The following is a 26,635-nucleotide window of genomic DNA, read 5'->3' on the forward strand; positions in this document are numbered from 1 at the left end:
CTGGGCTCTTGTCACCTAGCAGCAGCTTCTGGAAGTGCTGAACAGAGGCTGGAAGTCAGGAGCTAGAGATGAATGCCTGCTGATAGCATCTTCCACCTGCTGTTGTCCCTGCAGCTGATGAGCTCTGAAGAGGGGATTAGCCTCTGAGAAAAGATCTTGCTGGTTCTCTTGATCATTGACCAAACTTGTGGATTGTGCTGCTTGAATTCTGCCTCCTTGTTCCCTTACTGGATGTTTTTGCAAGGTGTGTTACCTTATTGATTGATCATGAATTCTTTGTTGTTCCTCAGGTGAATGAACTGCCTACCCTACGAAAGGAACTTATAGAAACTAAACAAGCATTGGCTCAAGCCAACCAGGATAAAGAAAAACTTCTTGAAGAGATTAGGAAATATAACCCCCTCTTTGAGCTCTGACAGAGGTGGCTCAGCCATCTTTGCCGAGGAGAGAGGAGGTGATCACCAGCAGTCGCACCACCTGTGACAGACTCCGTTCAGTGCTGGACAAGTCGGCGGAGGACACGCAGTCCACTCCTTGTGGTGTCCTTTCTACTAGTGGTTCTGACTTGGATGGAAGACAGGGCAAAGCGTGACCATGTCCCAGGAAGTCGGGGGCCACTTTGTGTGTGGCTCAGGCATCACATCTCGCCTTGTCCTTTTGGCCCTCAGCACGCTAGGTGGAAGCTTCTCGACACTATAGGGTCATTTCACCACCTGGTTTCATGGCAGAGACCTTTGCTTGCTCCACAACCTGTGTGAACAGCGCAGAGTCCCCATCTCCTCTGTCGGTCACCCACAGTGTCACCGAAGGTTTGGGTCTCGGTGCTTGCTTTCTGCAGTGGACCTGCGAAGTGCTGTGGCAGTAGACTGGAACAGGAAGTAGCCAGCAAGGCGGAAGCCCGGGTAGGCACAGGAGTAAGTGAGACGTCGAGTCTGCCTTGTTTGGACAGAAACTAACGCTCCTGTCGTCTTGGCTGATGTCACAGTCAGATTGTTCCGGGTTCAGCTTCTGCTCTGTGATGCCTGTCATCGCTGTGACGCTGTGGCAGGAAGTAAGCAACAGTAGCGGCTCACTTGTGTCATTGCTCCCTTCTGTAACACAGCTTGTTTGAAATTTAAATCAAGAGACGATTCACTCTGGGCTGGGTGGAGGTCATGGCTTGGTGGGGATCGCAGGGGAGCTTGGTTCCTTCTGAACCCACTATCGCCAGCCGTGTCCTGTCTCTTCCACAGCTGCCCCTCACAGGTTTTTTCCTGTCTCCTGGGGGTCCCTGGCACCTCAGCTTTCCCAGCACTATGACTTCCTACCAGCACTCTCCTTAGCCCTTGGTGGTGTTGGAACTGAAAATGTGTTTTATACGGTAACATAAACATCTCAGCCAGTTGCCTCTCACCTGCCTCTATCACTGTGGCTTTTTAAAATCATGTTATTTTGACTTAAGTAAAAAAAAAAAAAACTTTCAACCTAGCTAGGTTTTGCCCTGACTGCTGAGAGAGCTATTTCCCCCTCTTTCTTCCCTGCCTAATTCCTCCCCAACACTCTATCTTGATCCATACTGCTCTGTGCTGTACTTCAAACCCTGTTGGTTGGACATCAGCAGAATTCACCTTGAATTCTGAAGTTCGTCAGCGAATTCACCTTGAATTGGCGAGATGGTGAAATAATGATTTAGTAGTGTCACTAAAGTCTTAATCACACATGACCTACTAGAGGAAAGATAAAATGGTTTCCTTTATGGGGAATCATGCCTGACTTATATATTCTAGTTTTTTGATGATAAAAAGAAATATGCATTCAAGAAGGAACAAGATCTAATTTGCTCAGACTTTTAAAGACTTTTTGTTGTGATTTTCCACTAAGACAATTTTAAAAACAGCAATTACTATGAGTTTATGGGGATATCCTCTCATGCTTAGGAAACAACTGAGAGACTTAAGAATAAACATCTTTCTGAGAGAATGTTAATAGGGTAAGTTCCCTATCAGTTGATGCTTGGTTTAACCTTATTTAAGAATTTTATAAATAATCTGAAAGTAGGATATTACAATGCAATTAAATGTCACTACTTCTAGGCAGTGAAGATAAACCAGAGGAGATTAAAAAATACTTTTGCAGAAGATTCACAGACTGGGCTGTGAGTACTCAGGAAGGTGTCAGGTGAGATTCTCTGTAGGTTAGTGTGAAGCAGTGCCCTTAGGGGAGAATCAGCAACCACTGAGACTGAGCTCTGCGGAAACCTAAGCATTGCCATAAGGGAAGAGGGGTCAGAGTGCTGCTGTGGGGCGTGTGGAGTCAACACAGAAAATAGCATCTTATAAAAGACGGTGGTAACGGCTTAAATGATCTGTGCACTTCTAGGGACCTTACTTACAAAGTATGTGGTGAAAGGGGAAAAGGTCTAGAGAACAGCAGAAATCATCAGGGGTGGAGGCCCATGTCTTTAAAATGTGAGCTCCAGTTCTGAAAAGGATGAAAGCTGAGGTAAGCGGTAGGTCAAATATTCAGTCAAGATCCAGGACATGTGCTTCGGGTCCCAAAACACTAGGGCTGGCCCTTGTAGCCTTAGCACCTACAAGCACTTCTTGTAGCAAATCAGAAACTCCTAGGGCTCTCTGTTTAAGAAGTGGTGCTGTAAGAAACTGTATGGGTGCAGAAGGTTTAAGAGGAATCCTTGCATGATGACTTTCCAAAAAGAAGTATAGGAAACTAGGGTTATTTGGTGATATACAATGGGGTTACCCACTGCATCCCTCCACAGACTCCCCTTTAAGTGCTTCTGTCAAAGGCAGAATGATGAACAAAAAGGATCACTGGTCCTGTCCAGTGTGGCATGTCTCATGTTCTTAGAGGGGACAGAGGAAGAGCCAGTAGTCAGAAGACAGAATTATCCAACCTTGGGTTCACCTGCATTGGTCTAAAATCACATTCTGGTTCTCTTCCCTTCCCCTGCTTTCCTGCCCTCCCTGTCCCTCCATGCAGAGGGTTGCCTGGTACACTTTCTCTTTAAGTGTGCGCTTGGTAGGAGGCAATAGAAACAAATCTGGCAAGTGCCGAGGCGCACCCCTTTAATGACCAGAGCTCACTCAGGTTTCTGGGCTCTCTGGCGCTCTTGTCCATGTGACAAAGTAGCCCTAGAATTTGAATTTCCTTATGTGACAGCTTTGGCCATTGTCTTGAAGTTCCTCCCTCAGGAAATACAGTAGAGGGTCAGCATCCCATGGAATTTCAGTAAAAGTCATCTTGTATAACTTCGTTCTCCTATTCACTGGGGGAAGAAAAACTTTCATAATGAAGAAATGTGACCTTGTTGGTAGTCCTCAGGATAAATGAAAAGGATGGAAGGAAAAAATAGTATCAGCTCCTTCGGACTGCTGACAGTTTCTGCCTTGGAGCTTTAAGACTGTGAACACGAAATAATACCTCAAGAAAACATCTGGAGTGAAACACCACTATCCAAGGGACTTCCACCACCGCAGTCACCATGCCAGCTGTGAAGCGTTTACACCTTGATTCCTGTATACATGGAGGTACTGGAGATACGCTTTAGTGCACGTGGACTGGTTTAAATCTCTCTTAGCTAAGCTGCAGGGATGGTTATCAATCTCAAATTCTGTTTTTAACTCACTGGAATCATTAAGCTAGTTTATTAGACCTAAGACAGAAGGAATGGGCTCTAGTTAATGATGGCTGCTTTTTGCTGTGTATTTAATCTGACCTTTCATTTTGCCATGGGCCTCAACCTTTATGTACACTTTTTCATGGTTCTGAAAGAATGGCTCCTGTGTTTGGAATATACAAGGCTTAAGGCAGCCCTCACACACCGCATAACTGAAATTCTTCCATCTCGTCCACTTAGGTCAGTTTTCCCATAGGCGAGTTTAGGGGGTGGTGGAAAGAAGGTGTAGTTTGAACATAGCGATACAGGAACTTTGCATTCCAAACCTTTAAACTAAGGTTTGTTTGTTTTTTCCCTCCTTTATATAATATTTACCTTAACTTCAGAAACAGTTAATAGTAATATCACAAACTGATGGAAGCAGCGTTGCTACACAAGCTGGTAGGATGACATCTGGTTAGCTGAGAGCTGCAAGAGCTGTGCCATTGCTTTGTGATTGACCACAGTCATCATTGTGCTTCAAGAGATTCTGGAGTGATTGTGATGTCCTCTCCTTTCAGGGACTATAACCTTCCCTGGAATCTTCCCCTACCTCCTGCTAGAGTAGGAATATTCCCATTCACCTCTGGGTAGGTACATATAGTTGCTGTTGTTGAATGGGGATTATTTTTTCCATCTCTTACAACAGATACAAGGGGAAATACTCTTCAATAACCTTAAACTGTGAGGCTTTGCTAAGTGGCTATACTTGGGATGTGAACTTTCTTCCTTATTATCTGTAAATTTCAACCTTATCCAGTATCTCAATTTGCAATGGGTATAGCTCCTATAACCACTTAAAAAGCTTCCTCTGGAGCTGAGATATGTAGTTTTGTTTATTTGGTTTTCCCTGCACTTTTTGGTCAAGATTTAGCCTGAGTCTTACAGTGTTTCTTTGTGGAATGCACCACTGAAGTGTCTTCTCCACGAGCTAAGTACATGTTTAAAGCCACAACTTTTAATGCTAGACACTAAAATCCAGACTTGCCCAACTTTGTGTGTCTTAAGCTGTTTCCCCTACTCAGGGTGCTAACCAGAATTGGAATCTTTACTGACATGCTCAGGAAAGCTTCAAAAGCGAAAAGCTTCAGAACCCCTCTCCTTATGGCACTGAATGATAGAGAGGAAAGAACTCTTGGGGATTGCTCATTGCCAATTATATTACAGTAGCCTTATTACTGCTAATCACTGTCAATAAAAAGTCACTCCATTCCCCTCTTCTTGAGGAAAACAATGAGAATGTATCCAATGAACTGGAATATTGGTCAGTATTGAGAAATTTTAATATTGCAATATCTAATCAAACCTTGAGTGTACTGGTTCTGTGAACCACCTGAAAAAAGCAAATTAAACTTATTAAACAGTATTGGTTCTGGTATATCTGTTTATAGGAATTGAAACACATGTGCATTTACATTGTTTTTAAGTGCTTTAAGTATTCTTTTATGAGATACAATCTTAATGGTTCTAGTAGGGATGGGGAGGGCTCCAACTTTCACAAAAAATCCAAGACAAGTTTTATTTGGACAGCAGCAAACTTCTTCCCATTCCAACCAGCTAGACAGAAAAAGAAAATACACACATGGCAAATTGGAAAAGTTTTATTAATCATTCACCAAAATCCATAGAAGAATCTTAAATGTTTACAGGGACAAAGTGTTCCACTGCTTCTGTGTCACCGTGTCCTTCATGGTAGAGTATCACAGGTCAAGTTTCTGATTGTTTCATTTACTTAAAACCAGATGTAAAGAAACAACCTAAGTCATAGCAACTTCAGGCTTCAATGTGAAACCGTCAAACCATCTTGAACAGGTTTTCTTTCTGAAAGCGGCATTCCTGTCCAGAAGATGCTTAAGGCACACCAACCTTTCTTCTTCCAACTAGCCAGTAATAGTTAAATGCCTCAGATGCCCTCAGAGGTCCCGACATTTAGTCAAGGCAAGTATGAAACAGGGTGCATGCCTTCTTCTAGGTGTAATGAATTATCAGTTTTGAGAAAGACATTAAAATCATCATGGAATCCTTGGAGGACTGAGATACCAAAGCACCAGTGCAGAGAATCTCATGCAATAGGAAGCCCGGAAGCAGGACTTCTTTCTTCAGTACCAGGCCCTTCTAGACTTTGGTCTAGAAGAAGATGATTTTTTTGTGCTTTGAGTTGGGAATTTGCCCCTTCGACTTTAACCTCCGAACAGCCTCCCTCATGTGTTTAGGTTGTAGCGGTGGCATTTCTCCCCACTTCTCACACACATCCAGTGCTAAACACAGGACAAGGAGAAGAGTTTCATTATCACACAAGAGCTTACTCATCACAATCCTTTCGAGTCCTATAATTCTCATTAATTTCTCTTAAAGGTGCTAAAGAAATAAACCAAGATATTTTCCCTTCTTCAGAGAATGCTATAAAATGTATCATTTAGCTTTAGCATGATATCCCACATCAGGCTTTTTCACAGGCAACAGTTTAAAACACAGCTTCTTGAAAGAATATTTCACCAGCTAGAAATGAGCAGTGAGTAGCAGCCAGGTTCTTTACTTGATGGACAGGGAGCAGTTCCCAGGGATCATAACATCAGGGACAACTACTCACCATACCACACTGGGCAGCCCCAGTGATGACTTTCTTTGTATCTCTACTTTTGGGAGTAGAAATGAACAAAGTCCATTGGAGAAAAATACAGTCTACTTCTGTCACCCTGGGCTGAGGACAAGAATCAGGAAGGGAGACTTCCAAGGTGTTTCCAGACCTCCTAGTATTGAAACTTTCAAGGAATAATGTATTCAATACATGCTCTCCTGAATATAAGGCTCTTGCCTTGGTAAACTTCTAGTGTAAATGGAAACTACCACTGGGATCCCATAAGTCCCTCAGTATATATATCCTTGGAAATAAGACCACCACAGGTTCAATCCAGTATTTAGACCAGTACCACTCACCTTCTTCTACCACCTCCCCGACGAAAACTTTGGAAATACCAGACATAGCAATAACAACATTCTGAGACACAGAGGTGCCTGTGATGGACTGGATCAGCTTGAAAGAAGGACAAAAGACTGTGATTAAGGTAGTCAAGGACTGGCTTTGGAACATAACACCCATAAGAGCTCTGCACTAAAACAGTTCACTAAAGGCTTGATGCTGAAATTGACACCAGTAAAACAAGGTTTCAGGTGTATAATGGCCTATTTGTCGAGACTATAAAACTACAACTGGTCAGACTATTGAGGGGCTTGTATTTTTATTTTCTTGCCTAAATGTTCCACCAACTTGCCTAACACTTCACTGCAAAATGTCAATGGATACAGCTCTTGAGTCCTGTTCAGTTATCATGGCTCATGGAAATGAGTGTGATAGTCCATCCTTACCCATCCTTACCCTTTTAATGGCTGCCTTAGGGAAAGCTGACCGGCGATACATTTCATAACGGTTCAGCTGCTCCTCAGAAAAAGAAGAAACCAGGATTCTAGACAAAGATTCAGGTAATTAAGTTCACTTATAACAATGAATACTTAAGATAAACATATTATTATGTCAATAAAACCAAGTCTCAGACATTTAAAAAATTTTTCAAGGGACCAATAGTATTAGGCTTAGTATTTATAAGGAATGAAGAGACAGTATTTCTATTACTCGACAACAGGTGAAATATAAGTTCCTTTCTTACTTCACTAAGAACAAAAACAATGTTGGGTTATTGAATCACAGTATACAGATTATGTTTTCAGCAGTAGGCTCTCTCTTTCCATAATGCTACCTCACTACATTTCACATGATAAAGATTTTTCAAAAAACTGATAAAGAAGTATTAAAAACCACAGTGTTAGTAAGGGTGGGAAAACACAAATTCATACATGCTGGTAAGTGTGGGTGGAACAACCTTTTTGGGGAATCTGAAAATACAAATAAAAATCCTTTGAAAATGTTCATATTGTTTAAACTACCAATTACACTTCCAGGGGTTTATTTTAGAAAGTATACGGACAGGTATGCAAAGACATGCTCAAAGATGTTGATCATAATGTCAAAAGAAAACCAAAACAACTGCAGAGATAGATTACATTATATTATAGTTCATCCACATAATAGAATACAATGCGGCCCTTAAAAATGACAATTTACGGGCATATTTAATGACATGAAAATATTTATATATATCAAACATTAAACTATATCTGAAAAGGTATATACACAAATATATGCCCTGAGTAAACTCTGGGTGGTGGGATTATAAGTAATTATTTTTTCTATTTTTCTGTATTTTCTGAATTATTTGCAGCAAACTCATACTATTTTTACAATCTGAAAACAGGTTGCAAACAGTATTTAACATCTTTGAAATTAATTTTATTTACAGATAAATATATGTAAAGAAAATATCTTGGTGAATGTACGTCAAAATGTTAACTGTGCTTATTCTGGTGGTAAAGTGATACTTTCAAATCCTAAAAGATGATGCTGTGAAAGTGCTGCACTCAGTATGCCAGCAAATTTGGAAAACTCAGCAGTGGCCATAGGACTGGAAAAGGTCAGTTTTCATTCCAATCCCAAAGAAAGGCAATGCCAAAGAATGCTCAAACTACTGCACAATTGCACTCATCTCACATGATAGTAAAGTAATGCTCAAAATTCTCCAAGCCAGGCTTCAACAGTACGTGAACTGTGAACTTCCAGATGTTCAAGCTGGTTTTAGAAAAGGCAGAGAAACCAGAGATCAAATTGCCAACATCCGCTGGATCATCGAAAAAGCAAGAGTTCCAGAAAAACATCTATTTCTGCTTTATTGACTATGGCAAAGCCTTTGACTGTGTGGATCACCATAAATTGTGGAAAATTCTTAAAGAGATGGGAATACCAGACCACCTGACCTGCCTCTTGAGATATCTCTATGCAGGTCAGGAAGTAATAGTTAGAACTTGACATGGAACAACAGACCGGTTCCAAATAGGGAAAGGAGTATGTCAAGCCTGTTTATTGTCACCCTGCTTATTTAACTTATATGCAGAGTACGTCATGAGAAATGCTGGGCTGGATGAAGCACAAGCTGAAATCAAGATTGACAGGAGAAACATCAATAACCTCAGATATGCAGATGACACCACCCTATGGCAGAAAGCGAAGAAGAACTAAAGAGCCTCCTGATGAAAGTGGAAGAGAGTGAAAAAGTTGGCTTAAAGCTCAACATTCAGAAAACTAACATCATGGCATCTGGTCCATCACTTCATGGCAAATAGATGGGGAAACAATTGAAACAGTGACAGACTATTTTCTTGGGCTCCAAAATCACTGCAGATGGTGACTGCAGCCATGAAATTAAGACCTACTCCTTGGAAGAAAAGTTATGACAAACCTAGATAGCAAAAGCAGAGACATTACTTTGCCAACAAAATACGTCTAGTCAAGGCTATGGTTTTTCCATTAGTCATGTACAGATGTGAGAGTTGGTCTATTAAGGAAAGCTGAGTGCTGAAGAATTGATGCTTTTGAACTGTGGTGTTGCAGAAGACTCTCTTGAGAGTTCCTTGGACTGCAAGGAGATCCAACCAGTCCATCCTAAAGGAGATCAGTCCTGAATATTCATTGGAAGGACTGATGCTGAAGCTTAAATTCCAATACTTTGGCCACCTGATGTAAAGAACTATCTCATTTGAAAAGACCTTGATTCTGTGAAAGATCGAAGGCAGGAGGAGAAGGGGACGACAGAGGCTGAGACGGTTGGATGGCATCACCGACTCAATGGATTGAGTTTTAGTAAACTCCAGGAGTTGGTGATGGACAGGGATGCCTGGCATGCTGTGATTCATGGGGTCGCAAAGAGTCGGACACGACTGAGCGACTGAACTGAACTGAAAGTGATATTTTTCTTTTTACTTAACCATGACATAATATAGATATATTAATTATCTTAGTTTGAGTTTAAAAAAGTTAATTTTAAGGCCAAGAAAAATGTATTAACTATGTGATCAGTGTAAAGCCTTGAAAAGGGAGAGATCAGAAAACTGACTTACTGCATCTTTTGAATCTCATCTTCATCCACTTTCTGCTTCTTCTCTTTCTTCTCTTTGGTATCTATTTTCAGTTTTTTGGCTGCAGGAGTAAGTAATGAGTCTTCCCTTTCAACTGCTGTTAAATCTGAGATATCCTGACTCTTGAGCTAAGAAGACAAAAGAAACCCTTTATATATACGGCCTACTTTATAGACTTGAGTAAGGTAAGAAGACATCGATCTCATTACAGCACAACAAATTCTCTTATTTCTGTAGTTTTTTGGTTCCAGGCATTGGCTGTACCATCAAAGATAAGATATCCTATCTCTACTAAAGGAGTTTACAGCCTAGCTGGGGAAAGAAAAGCTGCTAAATAATCCAGTTTTCCAGGTTACCTATGATCCTAGTTTCAGTATCTGTTTACATAGGCACAGTAATGCCAAGGATCATGAAAACCACACTCCCCTTGAGCCCACTCTACTGACCTCATTCTTTATTTATTTGGCTGCCTCGGGTCTTAGTTGCGGCTTGTGGAATCTTTCATGCGGTGGGGACTCCCTAGTTGTGGCGCAAGGGCTCCAGGGCACGCAGGCTTCAGGAGTTGTGGCACACGGCCTTGGTTGCTCCCACACATGTGGGATCTTAATTCCCCAACCAGGGATGGAACCCACATCTCCTGGGTTGCAAGGCAGATTTTCAACCACTGGACCACTAGGGAAGTCACCGACCTCAATCTTTAGAGGGGATATAAGAAAACTCCTCTCCATACAGCCAGCTCTTCTTCGTCTAAACCTACGATGATGAGTCCATGTGGAAAGAGTATTTTAAAAAGGGCACCTTCTAATCAAAGCAGTGTTTCTTTGAATTTGGAACTTTTAAGTGAGCTTCTCCCACACTTCTCTTTTCTTCTTTCCAATTCTACTGTATCAAGCAAATATTTATTTCCCATTACTAGACTGAGAACATTTTTTTTTGGCCTTGCTGTGTGGCTTGTGGGATCTTAGTTCCCCAACTTGGGATTGAACCTGGGTCCCTTTCAGTGAATGGAGAGTCCTAACCATTGGAATTCCCTAGACTGAAAATTTTTTGAAGGTTTGTCTCTTATTATTTATCCCTCTTTGTATAAACATTTAACATTGTTTTACTCACATGATATGTTTAATAAAGACAGCAAAAATACCTCAAAATCCAAACTTCATCCCCTCCAACTTAACATAGAATCTAAGGATATGATGAACCTCATTGATGAGATTTGACTTCTGTTTTTCTTAAAGAGAAACTCACATTTAAATTCATATGGGAATATGAGAAGTAGGTGAGAGTGAAGGCAGTAAATCTTTTAACAACTTTTTCAACTTTTTCTCTGGTTACTGGTATATACGAATTTTCTAACCATTTTGAGCTCCAATGTTGATGATTTACATTATCCTTTAAAATGAGCCATTTATCTTGAATTTTCAAAATTAGTCTAAACTTGAACATTAAATTTTCTTAAAGCTTCAGTTCAGTTCAGTTCAGTCGCTCAGTCGTGTCCGACTCTTTGCGACCCCATGAATCACAGCAGGCCAGGCCTCCCTGTCCATCACCAACTCCCGGAGTTCACTCAAACTCATGTCCATCGAGTCAGTGATGCCATCCAGCCATCTCATTCTCTGTTGTCCCCTTCTCCTCCCACCCCCAAGCCCTCCCAGCATCAGAGTCTTTTCCAGTGAGTCAACTCTTCGCATGAGGTGGCCAAAGTATTGGAGTTTCAGCTTTAGCATGAATCCTTCCAATGAACACCCAGGATTGATCTCCTTTAGAATGGACTGGTTGGATCTCCTTGCAGTCCAAGGGACTCTCAAGAGTCTTCTCCAGCACCACATTCAAAAGCATCAATTCTTCGGCGTTCAGCTTTCTTTATTGTCTAACTCTCACATCCATACATGACCACTGGAAAAACCATAGCCTTGACTAGACGGACCTTAAAGCTTAAAGACCTCCAAATCAGTGCCTATAAACACTGCAAATAAGCAGGTCTTAATTTTATTGTTTCTTACAGTTTTTAAAGCACTAACTCATTAATATCTATTTTTAATCCCTATTAACTCCTTGCTTTTACATTCTTCTGGTTTATCTTGTTCTTTTTCTGGTTTCTTGAGGTGGGTGCTTATTTTCAGTATCTCTGTTTGAAAAAATATGTAAGACAATGACTTTTTCTTTAAATAAAATTTTGGTCAAATCCAATATGATTTGATGTTAATTTCTTTAATCCAAAGCTATTTAGAAATTAGTTAAAAATGTCCAGGTATTAGCTTTTTGGAGGGAGTGGGAGAAACTCTGTGTTGTTAATTTCAGGTTCTATTGCACACCTCATGTGTCAAGTTGACTCACTGGAAAAGACTCTGATGCTGGGAGGGATTGGGGGTGGGAGGAGAAGGGGACGACAGAGAATGAGATGGCTGGATGGCATCACCAACTCGATGGACATGAGTTTGAGTGAACTCCGGGAGTTAGTGATGGACAGGGAGGCCTGGCGTGCTATGATTCATGGGGTCGCAAAGAGTCGGACACAACTGAGCGACTGAACTGAACTGAACAGAATATGATGTTATGATTTTTACTTTTAAGAATTTATGCTTTTCCTGTGGCCTGGTATATGATCCATTTAAAAAAGTGTTTCAGAAGCATCAAAAATTTTTTATCTTCTAGGTGCACATTTCTTTATACAGTGAGCTCTTTACTGAACTAAGCTAAATATTACTCAAATCCTTTCTGTCCTTGAGATCTGTTTTAAGTTCCTTCTTAGTTTTGTCACATTTTTCTTAAAGTTCTTAATTTTATATATTTTGATGCAACTTTATGCTCTGAAAGGCAGTTTCCATTTAATCCAATGTCTTCTCCCATGAGCTCACACTTAATTTCAAACAGGAATTACAGTTCCAAAACCTCAAGACTCTATTTTTAGAAATGGAACCTACCTAAGGCCCTAAGGTTCTGGTCTTTTGACTGATACTCAAGAGAAGCAACACTGGTGAACACTTGGGATAGCAGTTTGGTGCTATAGAAACCCTTGGACATTAGCACCCAAGTCGCTGGTAGCAGTTAAATGTCTCAAGAGGAGGAGAACATGACTAAATTACTACCTCAAAGTCTCCCTTTAACAACTCAGTCTATAATGACAAATTTATGCTTAAGCAATATCTCAGAAATCATATTGAGGTGAAAGGGGTACTAGGAATCCTGGGTTCTAGCTTGCTCTCCGTTACAATGTCGATTGGCGTCGACCCCAATCTCCTCACCAGGAAAACCAAGAAGCTATTTGAAATTCCCTTAGCAGTGGCTTTTTAAAGTTTTCATTGAACTTGTTACATTATTGCTTCTGTTTAATGTTTTGGTTTTTTGACTGCTAGGCATATGGGATCTTCGCTCCCCCACCAGGGATGAAACCCGCACAGCCTGCATTGGAAGGTGAAGTCCTGACCACTGGACCGCTAGGGAAGTCCCCTCTTTGAAGCAGCTTTAACGCCTAAGGGCAGTGATTAAAAATACTGACCTAATGAGTTACTGGAACTCAGACGGCTCTAAGATTTCCTCTCCTTTCTTACCCCAACTCTGCGACTGCAGATCTAAAGGGTTATGGTGAGCTCGACTGTCTTAGCTTGGGAGGGACTAAACAGGAGGGCTGTCGGGAGGGCAGGGACACAAGCTACTCCGGCCTCATCGACACATCTCTCCCTACCTCGCCTTCTTCAGCGACGGCCTCTTTCAATTCCCCGTCTCCGTCACCGTCCGTTTCCTCCGGGATTCCGTCCGTATCTGTAACCCTGGGACCCCCAGGAGCCGCCGCCGTCTCGTCTGATTCCCCAGTCTCTCCACCTTTTTCCATGGGCGATTCGCAGGCACTATCCATCGCGGCTAGAACCCGGGAGAGAAGATCGCGCCGCTGTCAGACTCCTGAGCTCAGGACGCCGCGCAGCCCCGCGGCCCCGCACCTTACTTCCGGCCGTCGCGCTGCGATGACATCACCAAGACCGCTGTTCCGAGGGGTCATTTACAGACGCGCCCAGAGGGTTGCAGGGATTCGGTTTACTTCTTATTTGGTGGCGGTGCGGAGAGGGAAAGTTGAGGGTACGGAAATCAGTTTGTGGATTTTCCACCTTGAGAAGCCAGCATTTGTAACGAGGGCTTTGTTGTTTACTGAGGGGTTCCTTTTTCCTTCCCGTCCTTCTCGAAGGACGGAAACCTTTTAACCTGTTAACGCCTTCCTAATCTGCTTTCCTCAGAGAAAAGTTTGCGGACGAGAGAAAACGCCATCCGTTGTTTGCCCTTGTGGGAAGCAGCTCCCGGGCAAACACAGACAGGAACTCAACCTTGTACGCGTTCAGTTGGACCTCAGAGTATTGTGGAATTGTCAGCATTTCTCTTTTGTTCCTCAAGCACCTAAAAAAAAATAGTCGTACAGCTTAACTGAATTTATCCAATTTGATTTCTAACTCCACAACTACTGAGCGCCTACTTCGAGCCAGACACAGTCCTAGTACCAGAAACAAAACAGGCAGTTTCTACCGAATTGCATGTTTCCCAATTCACCAGTACTCAAGATCAGAGTCGGTTTTACAAATCTGACCTTTAATGTCAGTTTGGTTAATATCCGTCAAAAGTAAGAGGAAACAGAGGCTTCCCTGGCAGTTCAGTTGTTAGAACTCTGCGCTTCCACTGCAAGGGGCGATGGTTCGATTGGGGAGCTAAGGTCCTCCACGGTGGAGCGAGGGGGAGGGCGTTAAAAAAAAATACTAAGAGGAAACAAATCCTTAAGGGAGGGAAGTCCTTCCTTTGAACGTTTCGCTTTAACGAGCCATTTCAAGGATTGGGAGCTTGAAGTGGGTTTATTTCCCTTTTAAAATTCTCCTCTCTTTTCTCATGAGGTGCGGAGGAGGGCACTTTATTCACATCTTTTATCTCTAGGTTCCCAAACCAATGACATATTTATGGTGCAGAGGGAATGGACTTGCAAATGTGGGTGCGCGTTACCACACTTCTCTCTTTGTTTCTACACTGCCTGGATGAATTACCGTATTTCCTGTCCTGCGAGTTCCCAAAACCTCTGGAAAAGGAGCGCACTTCGGGGGGCGCGGACAGGTGGACCGCACTCGTCACCTTCCACTTGTACAGCGGGTGACCCCACGATGCCGCCCTCTTGGCCGGGAAGGCTAATCAGGGCGCGGCCGGGTCCACTCGGCGCAGACCTCAGCCACCTGCGCCGGCCCGCGCGGCCCCGCCCAGCTAGGTGGGCACGGGGGCGGGGCGCGGGGGCGCGGTGACGCGTGACGCCGGATCCCGGAAGTGACGCGCCCCTGAGGGACAAGGCGGGGGGAGGGGGGGTGGTGTCCCCGGCCGGCTCGGGGGGTGCGTTGCCCGGAGACGGAAAGTTTGGGAGCCAGAACGGGTTCGGCGGCGGCCCAGGGAACGGGGTCCAGGGGGCGGCGGCCCTGGGGATGGGGAAAGAGCAGGAGCTGCTGGAGGCGGCCCGCACCGGACACCTCCCGGCCGTGGAGAAGCTGCTGTCCGGGAAGCGGCTCTCCTCAGGCTTCGGGGGCGGCGGCGGCGGCGGCGGCTCTGGAGGCGGTAGCGGCGGCGGCGGCGGCTCTGGAGGCGGCGGCGGCGGTCTTGGCTCCTCGAGCCATGCCCTGTCCAGTCTGCTCAGGTGGGTAACACTCCGGGTCCGGGTAGATGCTTGGAGAACCCCCTTCCCCCGCCCGTCGCCCGGGTCCCCGGAGAGATCGGGGCTCCGGAGACCCTGGCGGGCTGGGTTTGCTCGGTTTCCCGGGGCGAGGGCAGGCGGCCCGAGGGGCGAGGGGAGCTGGTGCGGGTCCGCGCGGCGTCGGGCTATCCCCGTCTCGCGTCCAGACCGGGCGGCGAAGAATAGTGGGAGTGCCCAGGTGGCAGCCTCCGCCGCATGGCATAGCCCGGGCTTAACCGTCGGGTGCCAGCTGTTGTATCTCACAAGCCACTTTAGGGAGGAAAATATGTATATTTTGAATCTCCCTCATCTCCTGCAGAAACTCCCACGCCTTGCAGAATCTCGCGGTTCCCCTGAAGGAAATTCTGTCGAATCCATTCTTTGGGGAACTTGGAACCTTCCACCAGGCTCTGCAGGACGTGGCTTTTGTTGTTTATATTAAAATCGTCTCTAGGTTTATCAGGTTCAAAGTGTTCTTCTTTGAACCCCTCTTGTGCTTGAAGGTTAAATTCCAGTTCCTTGTAGTGAACCTCACTGGATTAGTCTGTTAAGTGGCAGATGCAGGGTTCATCAGGGGATTTATTCATCAAAAAATAAAGCGTTAGAAAGACTTGTCTAGGACACTGAGGAGTGCTTTAAACTTTTCCAAGGTCTGTTGTTAAACACTTGAATCTGGAGCTGTAAGGATTGAGGGGAAAAGATCGTTTTTTGTGTGGCTTGGAGGGGGGATTGGAGGTGCTTTGTCAGTGTGAGTAAAATGTGATGTTTCAGCAGCACTTTCATAGCTGGTTTTCTTTTCCTTCCTTGTTCTTTTGAGGTTTTTAAGAAGTGGAAGTTCACTTAGAAATGGCTTCGTTTGCTTTTGTTCCCCTTTAGTTTATGTAACTTCAGTTTGAGTGAGCTTGGACCAAAGAAGCCTAAGGCTCTATTAAATTGTTAGGTATTAAGCACTGAGTACAAAGCCAGGCCTATATACAGGAAGATATTAAAAAGGGCAGTGTAAGAGAAGGATGCTCCCAGGGATTTCTTTTGGGGAGGCAAAAATCAGTACCATTTGTGGCAATTTCTACAGCTCCCTAGGACAATGCTGTCACATAATTAGTACTCAGGATTTGTTGAATAAATACAAATATTAATTAGGGAATGACACATTTCTAAATAAACTGATGGTGGTACTCACTGTTGGTAGTTCAAAAAAATGAGACATTACTTTGGGATGGGATGAGGTGGAGATGAGGAGGGGGTCTTCAGCTGATGTGAAGCGTGTGAGGATTTGGGTAGGTGAAGCACTGTGAGAGCGTTCCAGGTGGGCCACCAGCGTCAGGGACTGAGGTCTCCTTTGTGCTAGTGGGCCACTAGAAGAGCTTTCTGCCGGAGCTTTGAGTGTTTGGGTATGATAAACGGAAATAATGGACAGCTGTACTTCTGTCTTTCAGAGTGATTTAGTCTTTCTTTATTTTTCTGATTCTTGTATCAGTGCCTAACACAGGTGTTCAATAAATGTACTTTGAATGCGTAATTCGGGTTTGGAATTTTACCTGGATTACTTAGATATTTCTGCACTTCTGATATCTGTGAGATGAGAGAAAGGCCATACAGGTTTAGAGGTGCCTGTCTTTTATGCATTGAAGGCTACAGCATTTGTCTGTGTGCCAGAGATACATTATTCCCCAGTATATCCTGTTGAAGTGAGAAACTTTCACATATCTCCTGCCTTCAAGTACAGGTCAGGTTACTTTTAGTTCTCTCACTCAGGGACTGTTGACGTTTTTCTGAGAATTTAGCGCCCGATAGTTAAGCAAGACTAGAAAATCTTTTTTTTTTTTTTTACTTTGGGCTTCATGCTAATATGTCCAGTTTCTATAGTAAAGGGTGGATGGCTTGTGTAAGCGAGCTTGCTTCTTCTGGCCTGCTCCTGTATCTGTTATCCAGGCGGTAGATGGCCTCAGAGCTGCCCTGGCGTCTTGTCCCTGTGACTGCTGCCGGCAGGGAGGACCTGCAGGCACTAGTTAGACTAGGTGTGTCATTAATTAGGCATGACTCTGGTTCAGCCTAGTGAAGGATTTCTGAGAAAATGAAACCACGCATTTAGAAAATCCCTAGGTCAGCATGTCCTCCCTTTTTAGGTTTTGGAATAGTAGAGGGTAGATCTCCTATGCCTACATACCCCACCTCAAGGACCCCGGGCTACTTAATGAGAGCCTTGGAGTCATAGCTTCAGGTCTGGCCCTTGCGTTAGCTGCCATATCCTATCCCCCGCCCCCCAGTACTGTCAGTGGCAACCTACATTTGTCCAACTGTTTTGAGTGACCAAGGAAAGCTGGCGGGAATAGGAGCTTAGAGCTGCAGTGGATAGAAATGTTCCAGATCACATGTATGTTTGTCTCATCTGTTTATGATGCAGTCCCATCCCCACCTTCATTCCACAAAGGCTCTGTGCTTATTCTTAAGCTACAGAATGCCTCTTCTCTCACCCCATCCCTTTTCTCTTATACTGCTTGGGCTTAGGTCTTAACTTCTCAAAGCTCTCCCTAATGACCCTAATACACACGGATCTCTCAGGCTTCCACTTTGGAACCCCTTATCTGCAGTGACTGGTAGTGCATCCACTCATACTTTGCTTGTCTGGATTTCACAGTTTATTGCTTTACATATTGTAACCCTTGGGCTTCCCGGTGGCTCAGCAGTTAAGAATCTGCCTGCCAAGCAGGAGATGCAGGTTCGATCCCTGGGTCAGGAAGATCCCCTGGAGAAGGAAATGGCAACCCACTCCAGTATTCTTGCTTGGGATTTGGTTCTCCCCAAATGTCAGAAGATATGACAGAGTTATTGCTTTTAAGAAAGGATTCTTGATATTTATTTGAGGAATTCAGACTGAAAAAAAAGAGTGGCTACCCTAACTGTTCTATTGAAATGGCCCTTTCAACCAGAGAATGGATCTGTAGTTTGGAAATTGCAGTGACATGACAGTTTTTTTCGTGCTGACCCTTTTACTTTTGCCCTCCTCTGTGCCAGATTTCTTTTGAATATGCCTATTTTGAGCTAGATGATTTTAACATCCTGAGGAGGAGAGCAATGCTGACCACTTAAGGATGTCGAAAGGGCGGGCTTAGAAGCAGGAACTCATGGATTTGTGTGATCTAAGTTCCTGCTCTTCTAAGAGAATGCAAAAACAAAATAACAAAAGCCCCACAGCTGTTTACTGCTATAGCAGTTTTCTAGATATTCTACTAAACCTCTTAATTAATTAAAAAATGGTTTTTACAGTGGGGACTTTCCAGGTGGCTCAGCCAGTAAAGAATCCACCTGTCAATGGAGGAGACACAGGAAACATAGGTTCCATCCCTGGGTCAGGAAGATCCCCTGGAGAAGGAAATGGCAACCTGCTCCAGTATTCTTGCCTGGGAAATCCTATGGACAGAGGAGCCTGGTGGGCTACAGTCCATGGGGTTACAAAGAGTCAGACATGACTTAGGAACTGAGCATGTACTTTTTACACAGGGAGCTCAACCCAGTGCTCTGTGACCACCTTGAGGGGCAAGATGGGAGTAGGTAGGAGCGAGGTTCAAGAGGGAGGGGACATATGTATACTTACGGCTGATTCACATTGTCATGCAGCAGAAACTAATAGAACATTGTAAAGCAGTTATCCTCCAATTAAACATAAATGGGAAAAAAAAAGGTTTTTAAGGAACTTCTTAAAATACTTATTTAAGTTTAATTTTATTCACATGGCAGCCCTTTTTCCTTTTCTTTGAAATTACTGTACATTTTTGCTTTCTCTAAAGCAGAACGTGGTTCCCCTGTTAAAAAAACAAAACAAAAAAGGTGGCATGCCTGGGAATGACTGTAGTGTGGTTACAAACATCTCAAGCATGCCTAATTCTTAAAACTGAGTAAGGCATCTCCTGGTAGTGTAAAAGGATTTAACAGAAGTTTAGTAAGTCAGAGATCTCCCTTTTCCTTACTTCTCTGGTTGAAATTCTGTTTTGAGTGTGTTAGTTACAAAAATTAGAGACCGGAAACAGTCAGACAGTCTGGTGAAGAGTTTGGTTTGTATCCAGTCAACTTCAGCATATTCGCTTGTCCTGGGAGGTTATGGTCCCAGTGAAAGTTGTGTCTTTGGCCAGAAAAATCCCTTCAGAAGATTCTTCCCCGGACCCCACCCTCCTTGGTTTGTCCACTCAAACAGCTGTGACTTTTGGTTTTTGAAAGGAAGTTAAGCTATTTCTACCCTAGTCTTCAGGAGGGAAAGTAAATTACTAGGTTTTATAGCCCAGAGACACTAAGGAAACCCCAAAAGTAGATGGTGGAGAGTTTGTTCTTGGAAATGTCAGGCTCTCCTGTGGGCAGGAACTGGGTCTGTCTTGGAGCGCCCTCAGGAAATGTTCCCCACATTGATTTCCAAAGGATTACTGGGAGATTTTTTTGTGGTATAGAAAATTATGTTGTTGTATTCATAGAACATCTTCACATAACTTTGGTGAGGTTAGAGTTAGTGGTAGTAATACTAGAAATTATATGGTATGGCTTCATATTTATCCTTTCTCAGTAATTTGTAGATCAAGTTTGTTTAGTTTACAAATCAAAAAAGTTTTTAAAACAGTTGTCTCTGCTTTACTTGTGATGTTATTACCACCATTGAAAACTGTGAAGATGTTCCAAGAAGCAGAGCTGCCTTCTGACTGACTTAACTGGTGAGAGTTTCGGCATAGCAGCTGTGGGGCCAGGCTCAGACCCAGCTCTGCCTTGTGAGGCAGGCAGCTTACTTAACCTCTCTGAGCATCTGTGTCTCCATGTTTATTGGGTTGGCCAAAAGATTCCTTTGGGTTTTTCTGTAAGATGTTACTGAAACACTCAAACAGACCTTTTGGCCAACCTAATACAATGGCCCAGGACAGTACCTACTTTCTGAAGCAGCATCTCCTGAGCTAAGATATTAAGACACATGATGCCTGGCACTTGCCACGGGCTTGGTAAACCTGGGCTACTACAGTCATTTGATGGGAGCCCAATGCTTGCCACCTTTGACAGATCTGGAATGATAATCCTGTTTTGTTTTGTTTTTTATGTTTCCATATAAAGATTTATAGTAATTGATAGCAGAGGCTCCCAGCATTTTCAAATATGAGGTAATGGTGGCAAAGTTACAAACTGATATAGACTCACAATCACTTGTCTGAAATCTTGGGGCTTAGAATCCAGAATTTTGGGGTTGTGGAAAGGTGGTACTGACCCCCTACTGGAATCTGGGGCAGCACTCTGAAACGTTATATTTTTGCAGTGAAACCTGTTAATAGTCACACTAAATGGGATAACTGTGAAGCTGCTCCATGTCAGTTTTGTATGTAAACAAATTTGCCACTAACTTTGGAAAGTGTGTTTTCAGAACTTTTTGGTTTTCTGAATTGTAGATGAGGAATTATGATCTCTGCCTTTATTGCAGAAAAATTGCTAGCCACAGTAAAAGCACAAAGAAGAAAATCCTCTGTAGTTCTAATACCTAGAGAAATTAGCTCTTGTAATTCTGATGAACATACTTTGGTCTTTTTCCTATGCACCCCCACCCCCCCACCCCCCCCCCCGCCAAACAGACATTGTTCTGTACATACTTTGTCTCAGATTTCTCCTTAATATATTGTGAACATTTACCATCATTTTCTAGTCCCCTCAACCTCATTTGAAATGGGTAAGTGGTATTCCATAGTGTGTATGAACTGTAATTTATTTAATCCCTTCTCTGCCATTAGGTACGAGTTTGCTATTAGTTTTTTGCTGTTGGAATAACACTGTGACGTACATCCTTGCAGATAAGTTTTTGTGCATGCTCATGCTTATGACATTTTATATTCTCAATAGGATAGTAGATGTAATTTGAGCATTTAACCACTGCAAAAATCACTTACGTGCAGTTGAATTTGAGGACTCATAATAATTCTTAAGCTCTTTACATCTCTTTCTGATTGGAAAGTAATGTACTGATCTATGGCTCCTAAATGCTAGTTATGTTTAGAAAGTTACCTTTGTGCAGGCATAGAATTTTTAATAGTCAGGTTGGGGCCTCTTGGGTCCTTTCTCAGAGGCAAAATATTTAGAAGAGGGCCATTAATACTCTCCAAGCAGAATGAGACAAAATCCATTTTGTTTCTGCCATTTGTTGTTCTAGCTTTTATTGTGGGACATTTTAGACATACAGAAGTCCAGAGACTTATTTATGTATTTTGACTTGAGGCTTATGGGATCTTAGTTCCCCAACCAGGGATTGAACCTAGGCCCTTGACAGTGAGTGCAGAGTGCTAACTAGTGGACTGCCAGGGAATTCCTGAAAATATTTTATTTTATATTGTTGGTGTGTTCAAATCTGCATTCAAACAAGGACTATGCATTGCATTTGGTTGGAATGTCTCATTACTGTCTTTAAACCTTTGGGTTTCACCTCTATCATTTTTTTCATTCCAGTTTACTTGTTGAAGAAAAAAATTGTTTTTGTCAGGTTTTGACAAAAAATTCATCTGTCTGTTTACCAGAGCCTGGGTTTTGCCGATTGCATCTCTGAGGTATTGTTCAGCGTGTTCATCTGTTCCCTGTGTTTCCTATGAGCTGGAAACCAGATCCTGGTTTAGTTTGATCAGGTTCAGATTTTCTAGCAAGATTTCTTCCTAGTGGGTTTCGTGTTTTATGTCCCTCTCTTTAGGCTTCTTCCTAGTGGGTTTCGTGTTTTATGTCCCTCTCTTTAGGCTTCTTTTTTTGCGATGTTGGCAGCCATTGGCAATCATGGTCTATAGCCCTGATTTAGAATTTGCAGAGTGGTGGTATTTTCATTTTTATGTTACCATCCTCATTTATTGACTGAAATACTTTCTGGAGAGAAACTTTATAGAGAAACCTCATGTTATCAACTGCTTTGTTACCCTGAGGTACAGTTGGTGCAGGAAAGATGGATTAAATGCTCCATTCTTTCCCCTTATTTACCTGTTTTCAGATCAGGTTGCATTTCGAGTAGTCTTCAGAGGTGTCCAATGAGTTTCTTGTTAATAATCATTATGAATGCACACACTTAAGCATATTTGTGCTTCAGTAATAACCTTTCTAAAATGTGCTCTGAGACATTTAGATTTTGACAATTTTACCAAGTAAAGCTCTTGAATTGGTTTGTAATGAAGTGGTGTGTTTGTTGTGTGCGTATGTGTATTTTAGTTTATTGCTGTTTCTACTAAGAGTCCCCCAGCTGTGCTGGTTCTTCTGGTCACTTGCAAATCAAGGATTATAATCTTCGAGTCTGGATTAGTTCATCTGACTTTTAATTTTTTTTTAAGTTTTCCACTGGTCATACTTGGCCCTATAAGTTAGAAAGCCTTAAAAAGATACTCTTCGGGACTTGAGTAACCAAATTTCTTTAGATTGTAATTATGGAAGACCCACTAAGAGTGTTGTTTTCCCGCCAGCTTTATGGTGTGACTCTAGATAAGACTCTGACTTTGTCAGGGTGAGTTGTTACTTATTCAGTCTCATGTTACTCTGGATGTGTTTCATGGTGTCACACTTTTTTAGTATAAGTGTTGAATAATCAGGTCTCGACATTGATTTCTTAGTTATTGCATTTAGAGCTCCCACTCAGGTCTGATTTTGAGTTCCTATACTGCCATCTGTATTCTTTTTTTTTTTTTTTTGGTTTGGAGCTCAGCTGTATATGCAAGCATTTCTTTGTTTTATTTTATCCCTTGGTATTATTATGTGTTTGGAGTCGGGGTGGGAGGTCTGGGTCAGGATGCTTCTGCTTTGGCGCAGATTACCCCTTTGACCAGCCATGCAAATGCTACATGTGTTGCCTCAATTTAAAAGTGATAAAAGCAGCACATAGAACCACTTATTTGTTTCTCTTTTTGACAGTTGTTGGGACAGTAGGGGTTCTACGTCAAAGAGATCTTGGCCTCTATTAGGCAGTGACAGCATCCAGCTTCTTCATACTGGCTTCACAGCACTTTCATGTTGGGCTCTCAGATTCTTTAAAGAGAATTGTCATGAGTTAAGATGAAAAATGAAAACAGAAGTAAGAGGAGAAATATATTGGACTTCATTTACTGAGAAAGGAAAATCTATCTTAAAACACTTGAGCTTCATAGTGCCAAGGAGTTTAGCACCTGAGTCAGGCAGTGTATAATTCTCACAAGACTGAAGCTGTGGCTCTGCCTCCGTGAATGGGGTCTGTCCTCTGTTGGGGCTGAGTGAGAGCTTGGTGTGGTGTCTGCAGAACAGTCTTTTCCTTTACTGTGCCTGGAGAAGCAGCTCCAAAGGGTATGTCCCGTGAGTAATAGTGCCAGTGTCAGCACTGCTTGAACAGTCAGTGATACTGGATTAGTAGCATTAATTTGGAGGGCATTAATAAGTGCTTATCCTTACTAAGATTAAGAAAGTAAAATTTTTTATTATTGTCCCTCCTTTTGTTTATCTTGTACCTTTCAGCTTTATGTGTGTAAAGTCAGATCTTCTAATTGGGATTCTTTTCAGCCACAGCAAAAGCTTAAAAATCTCAGAGTTTAAACCTGAGATTTAATTTAAATTTAATTAAATTTCATTAATTAAAAAAAAATTGGAAACTCACTCTTCTCACCTGTGAAAAAATAGAAACAGTGGTGCTTTTACTTAAGATATCAGATATTTAGAAAACACAAGTGAGTTTATTTGGAGATGGTGCTTTCTGTAACCTTAGGAGGATGCTTCTTTTTTGGCCGCTTCTCACAGCTTACGTAGACTCTTAATTCCTCGCCCAGGGATTGAACCCAGGCCCCTGCAGTGAGACTGCCAAGTCCTAGCCATTGACCATCAGGGAGTTTCCAGAAAGACCCATCTTAAAGGGAGTTTCTGTCTGTACCCTAGCTCTTCTTGTCTGAGTGGACCAACTTGTTGACTTTGTTTTCCTTTCACCTGAAATAAGCCTTCATTCTGATTTCTTTTCAGTCTCCTTTAAACAATCCATTTCTCAAGTTATTTTTCCTTTTGAATTATAGACCAGCTTCTGAGAAGTCCGCTGGCCAGAAGAGGTTTCAAAATAGATCATTTTAAGACTGTTGACCTGGAAGATTCCTAGACATTTGTGGGTTTGTCTTTAGCTCTTTGCTGGAGCCCAGCCCTGGCTTTGTTGATTACTGTTAGTGTCATGTTCCCTACTTGTCTTCTGATCCAGCTTGATTTTGGATCCTGATTCCATCCAGTGGTTCCATCCTTGCTTCTTCAGGTTGCCCCACAGCCCTGATAAAATCCAGTGAAAGCCCAGTCCACATTGCAGGATTTGAGGTAGTTCACTCACAGGTTAATTCACAGCAGCTCAGAGCTGTAGCTCTAGACTCTGGGGTGGGGGGTTGTACATGATGCGGGAGAGGGTTTCATTTCTTGAGCCCTTAATACTTTGCTTTACCTGTGCCTGGAACTTCACATCTCTATTTTCTCAGTCTATCTTCACAGCTTATCTGCTGGATAATTGTTATTATCCCCCTGTTACAGATGAAGTAGCGGAGATTCCGGGAGAAGTTAAAATGACCTGCTCAGGGCCATACAGAGGAGGGCAGAGCCAGGAGTCTGACTCCCCAGACTGCTGCTGATAAAGCACTGAGTTTGACCACTTGGAGAACTTGAATGTCTTTGGATATGATTCACACCACCCCTTACTCTATTTAGGTAAAGTTTTACCAAAAAAGGTTAATTCAGGATTTATTTATTTTAATTTAGTAGTCATCCATAGTTCTTAAGCACTTTACAGATATTAGCTCATTTTGTCCTAATAGCAACACTTTGGGGAAGGCACTAGAAATATTGCCATCTTACTGACGAGGAGACTGAAGTATGGAGCCGTCAAGTAACTTGCCCACGATAGTTCCCAGCCCAGGCAGACTGGCTGCGGAGTCCTTAGTTTTAGCCTTCATGCAACTGGGGCAGTTTCTTCCTTTTATTAAGAGTGTAACACAAAATCCTTTGAACACTTTGACTACATAAAATGAGATGGTTATTATAAAGTTGTTGGCAGTTTCCTTGGAATGTAAGAAAGTTAGATGAAGGGAATGTCTTCAAACTTACACCAAATAATATATTAGTTTAGAAGATATAGGGGAAGCCCTGCAACTCATGAAGAGGGAAAAAACCTCCTATATTGCTTTCCTTAAACTTTCCTTCTAGAAAATTCTCATCTTCCTCTCAAGCAGGTTCATGCATTCCTGAATTTCACCTCTGAGAACATTCAGGATCCTCCCTTTCCCCACCAAATTTTAAAGTGATAAAAAATTGTTTTGGACACATCAGTACCACTGAGTATCTGATGTACTACTAAGTCCATGGTGTATGCAAGAGAAGTAAATCTAAATATTAATCGGCAAGAAACTATAGAGGCCTGTGTATTTGAAATTGTTTTAACTGTGGGTTACCTGTTCTGCTATTTTTTAAAAAAAACAAAAACAAAAACAATTCTTTCCCTTTCCCCTTTGTTGCTGCTGCTGCTGCTAAGTCGCTTCAGTCGTGTCAGACTCTGTGCGAACCCACAGACGGCAGCCTATCAGGTTCCCCTGTCCCTGGGATTCTCCAGGCAAGAACACTGGAGTGGGTTGCCATTTCTGACCAGATTTTACATTCCCAAACAATAATTAGTTTGTCCATAAAATGATTTTCAGAGAGTGTTATCTGGTTGGGTCAAATGATTTTTGATAGTAGCTTGAAGCCTGGGGTTATGGGATAGGTAATATCACTTCCATAATCCTTGGTGCTTTAATCTTCACAATCCTGTGATATTGGTATCAGTGGTGATTTTTCTGATAAGAAAGTTTTAAGTGACTTGCCTAAGGCCAAGATTTTCCTTTTTCAAGGCCTGTAGAGTATATTTTATGTGGAGATCATGGCTGCCAAGAACAGGTCTGAGTTTCCAGGTTGTAGAGGTAGAAGGAAAAAGAGTATTTCTAGCTAAGTTGTTCTGAAAACACCTGTGGTTCCTGTGGGCTTAGCAGTAAATAGAATACTCTTATTACTTTTTATCTGTTACAAATGAAAATGCCTCAGGTGTTGAAATTGGCAGAGAGTCTAGATTTGTTACTTTTTAATCTCTTGCTCTCTCCATAATTATGTGTTTTAAGACCTCCGCTGGAGAATAGTTTTCTTGCTAGTCACTTTTTTTTTTTTCCTTTTTTGTCTTGCTAGTCACTCTTAAACTTTTCACTTTCACACATTGGAGAAGGAAATGGCAACCCACTCCAGTGTTCTTGCCTGGAGAATCCCAGGGATCGGGGAGCCTG

The 26,635-nt window shown here is 42.5% G+C and overlaps 3 protein-coding genes across 10 annotated transcripts in view; 2 read left to right on the forward strand and 1 right to left on the reverse strand.

The window, feature by feature from the left end:
* The window catches only part of BLTP3A (bridge-like lipid transfer protein family member 3A), a 77,285-nt gene extending 73,029 nt beyond the window's left edge, over window positions 1-4,256 (forward strand). For both annotated transcript variants that reach the window (XM_055407055.2, XM_055407056.2), the window contains one exon: window positions 291-4,256. In XM_055407055.2, coding sequence (XP_055263030.2) covers window positions 291-416 — 126 coding nt within the window. In that variant the 3' untranslated portion in view covers window positions 417-4,256. The remainder of the gene's footprint in view (window positions 1-290) is intronic.
* A 1,526-nt stretch (window positions 4,257-5,782) lies between these two features.
* Window positions 5,783-14,838, reverse strand: TAF11 (TATA-box binding protein associated factor 11). Its single transcript, XM_055407068.2, has 6 exons — window positions 14,695-14,838; window positions 13,362-14,062; window positions 9,662-9,807; window positions 7,032-7,119; window positions 6,593-6,689; window positions 5,783-5,913 (listed from the first exon to the last, which is right to left on the reverse strand). The coding sequence occupies exons 2-6, from the start codon at window positions 13,530-13,532 to the stop codon at window positions 5,783-5,785; spliced, it is 633 nt and encodes a 210-aa protein (XP_055263043.1). The 5' UTR covers window positions 13,533-14,062; window positions 14,695-14,838.
* Window positions 14,839-15,012: 174 nt separating this feature from the next.
* The window catches only part of ANKS1A (ankyrin repeat and sterile alpha motif domain containing 1A), a 177,077-nt gene continuing 165,454 nt past the window's right edge, over window positions 15,013-26,635 (forward strand). For 3 of the 7 annotated variants that reach the window (XM_055407061.2, XM_088831380.1, XM_055407059.2), the window contains exon 1: window positions 15,014-15,326. In XM_055407061.2, the coding sequence (XP_055263036.2) occupies window positions 15,118-15,326 (209 nt within the window). In that variant the 5' untranslated portion in view covers window positions 15,014-15,117. Of the gene's footprint in view, window positions 15,327-26,635 lie in introns of all 7 variants that reach the window. The other 4 variants (XM_088831379.1, XM_088831383.1, XM_088831382.1 and 1 more) reach the window with 3 other exon arrangements.

The sequence above is a fragment of the Moschus berezovskii genome, chromosome 23 (assembly GCF_049115385.1).
Source record: "Moschus berezovskii isolate FMDL1 chromosome 23, NW_MosBer_1.0, whole genome shotgun sequence".
NCBI lineage: Eukaryota > Metazoa > Chordata > Mammalia > Artiodactyla > Moschidae > Moschus > Moschus berezovskii.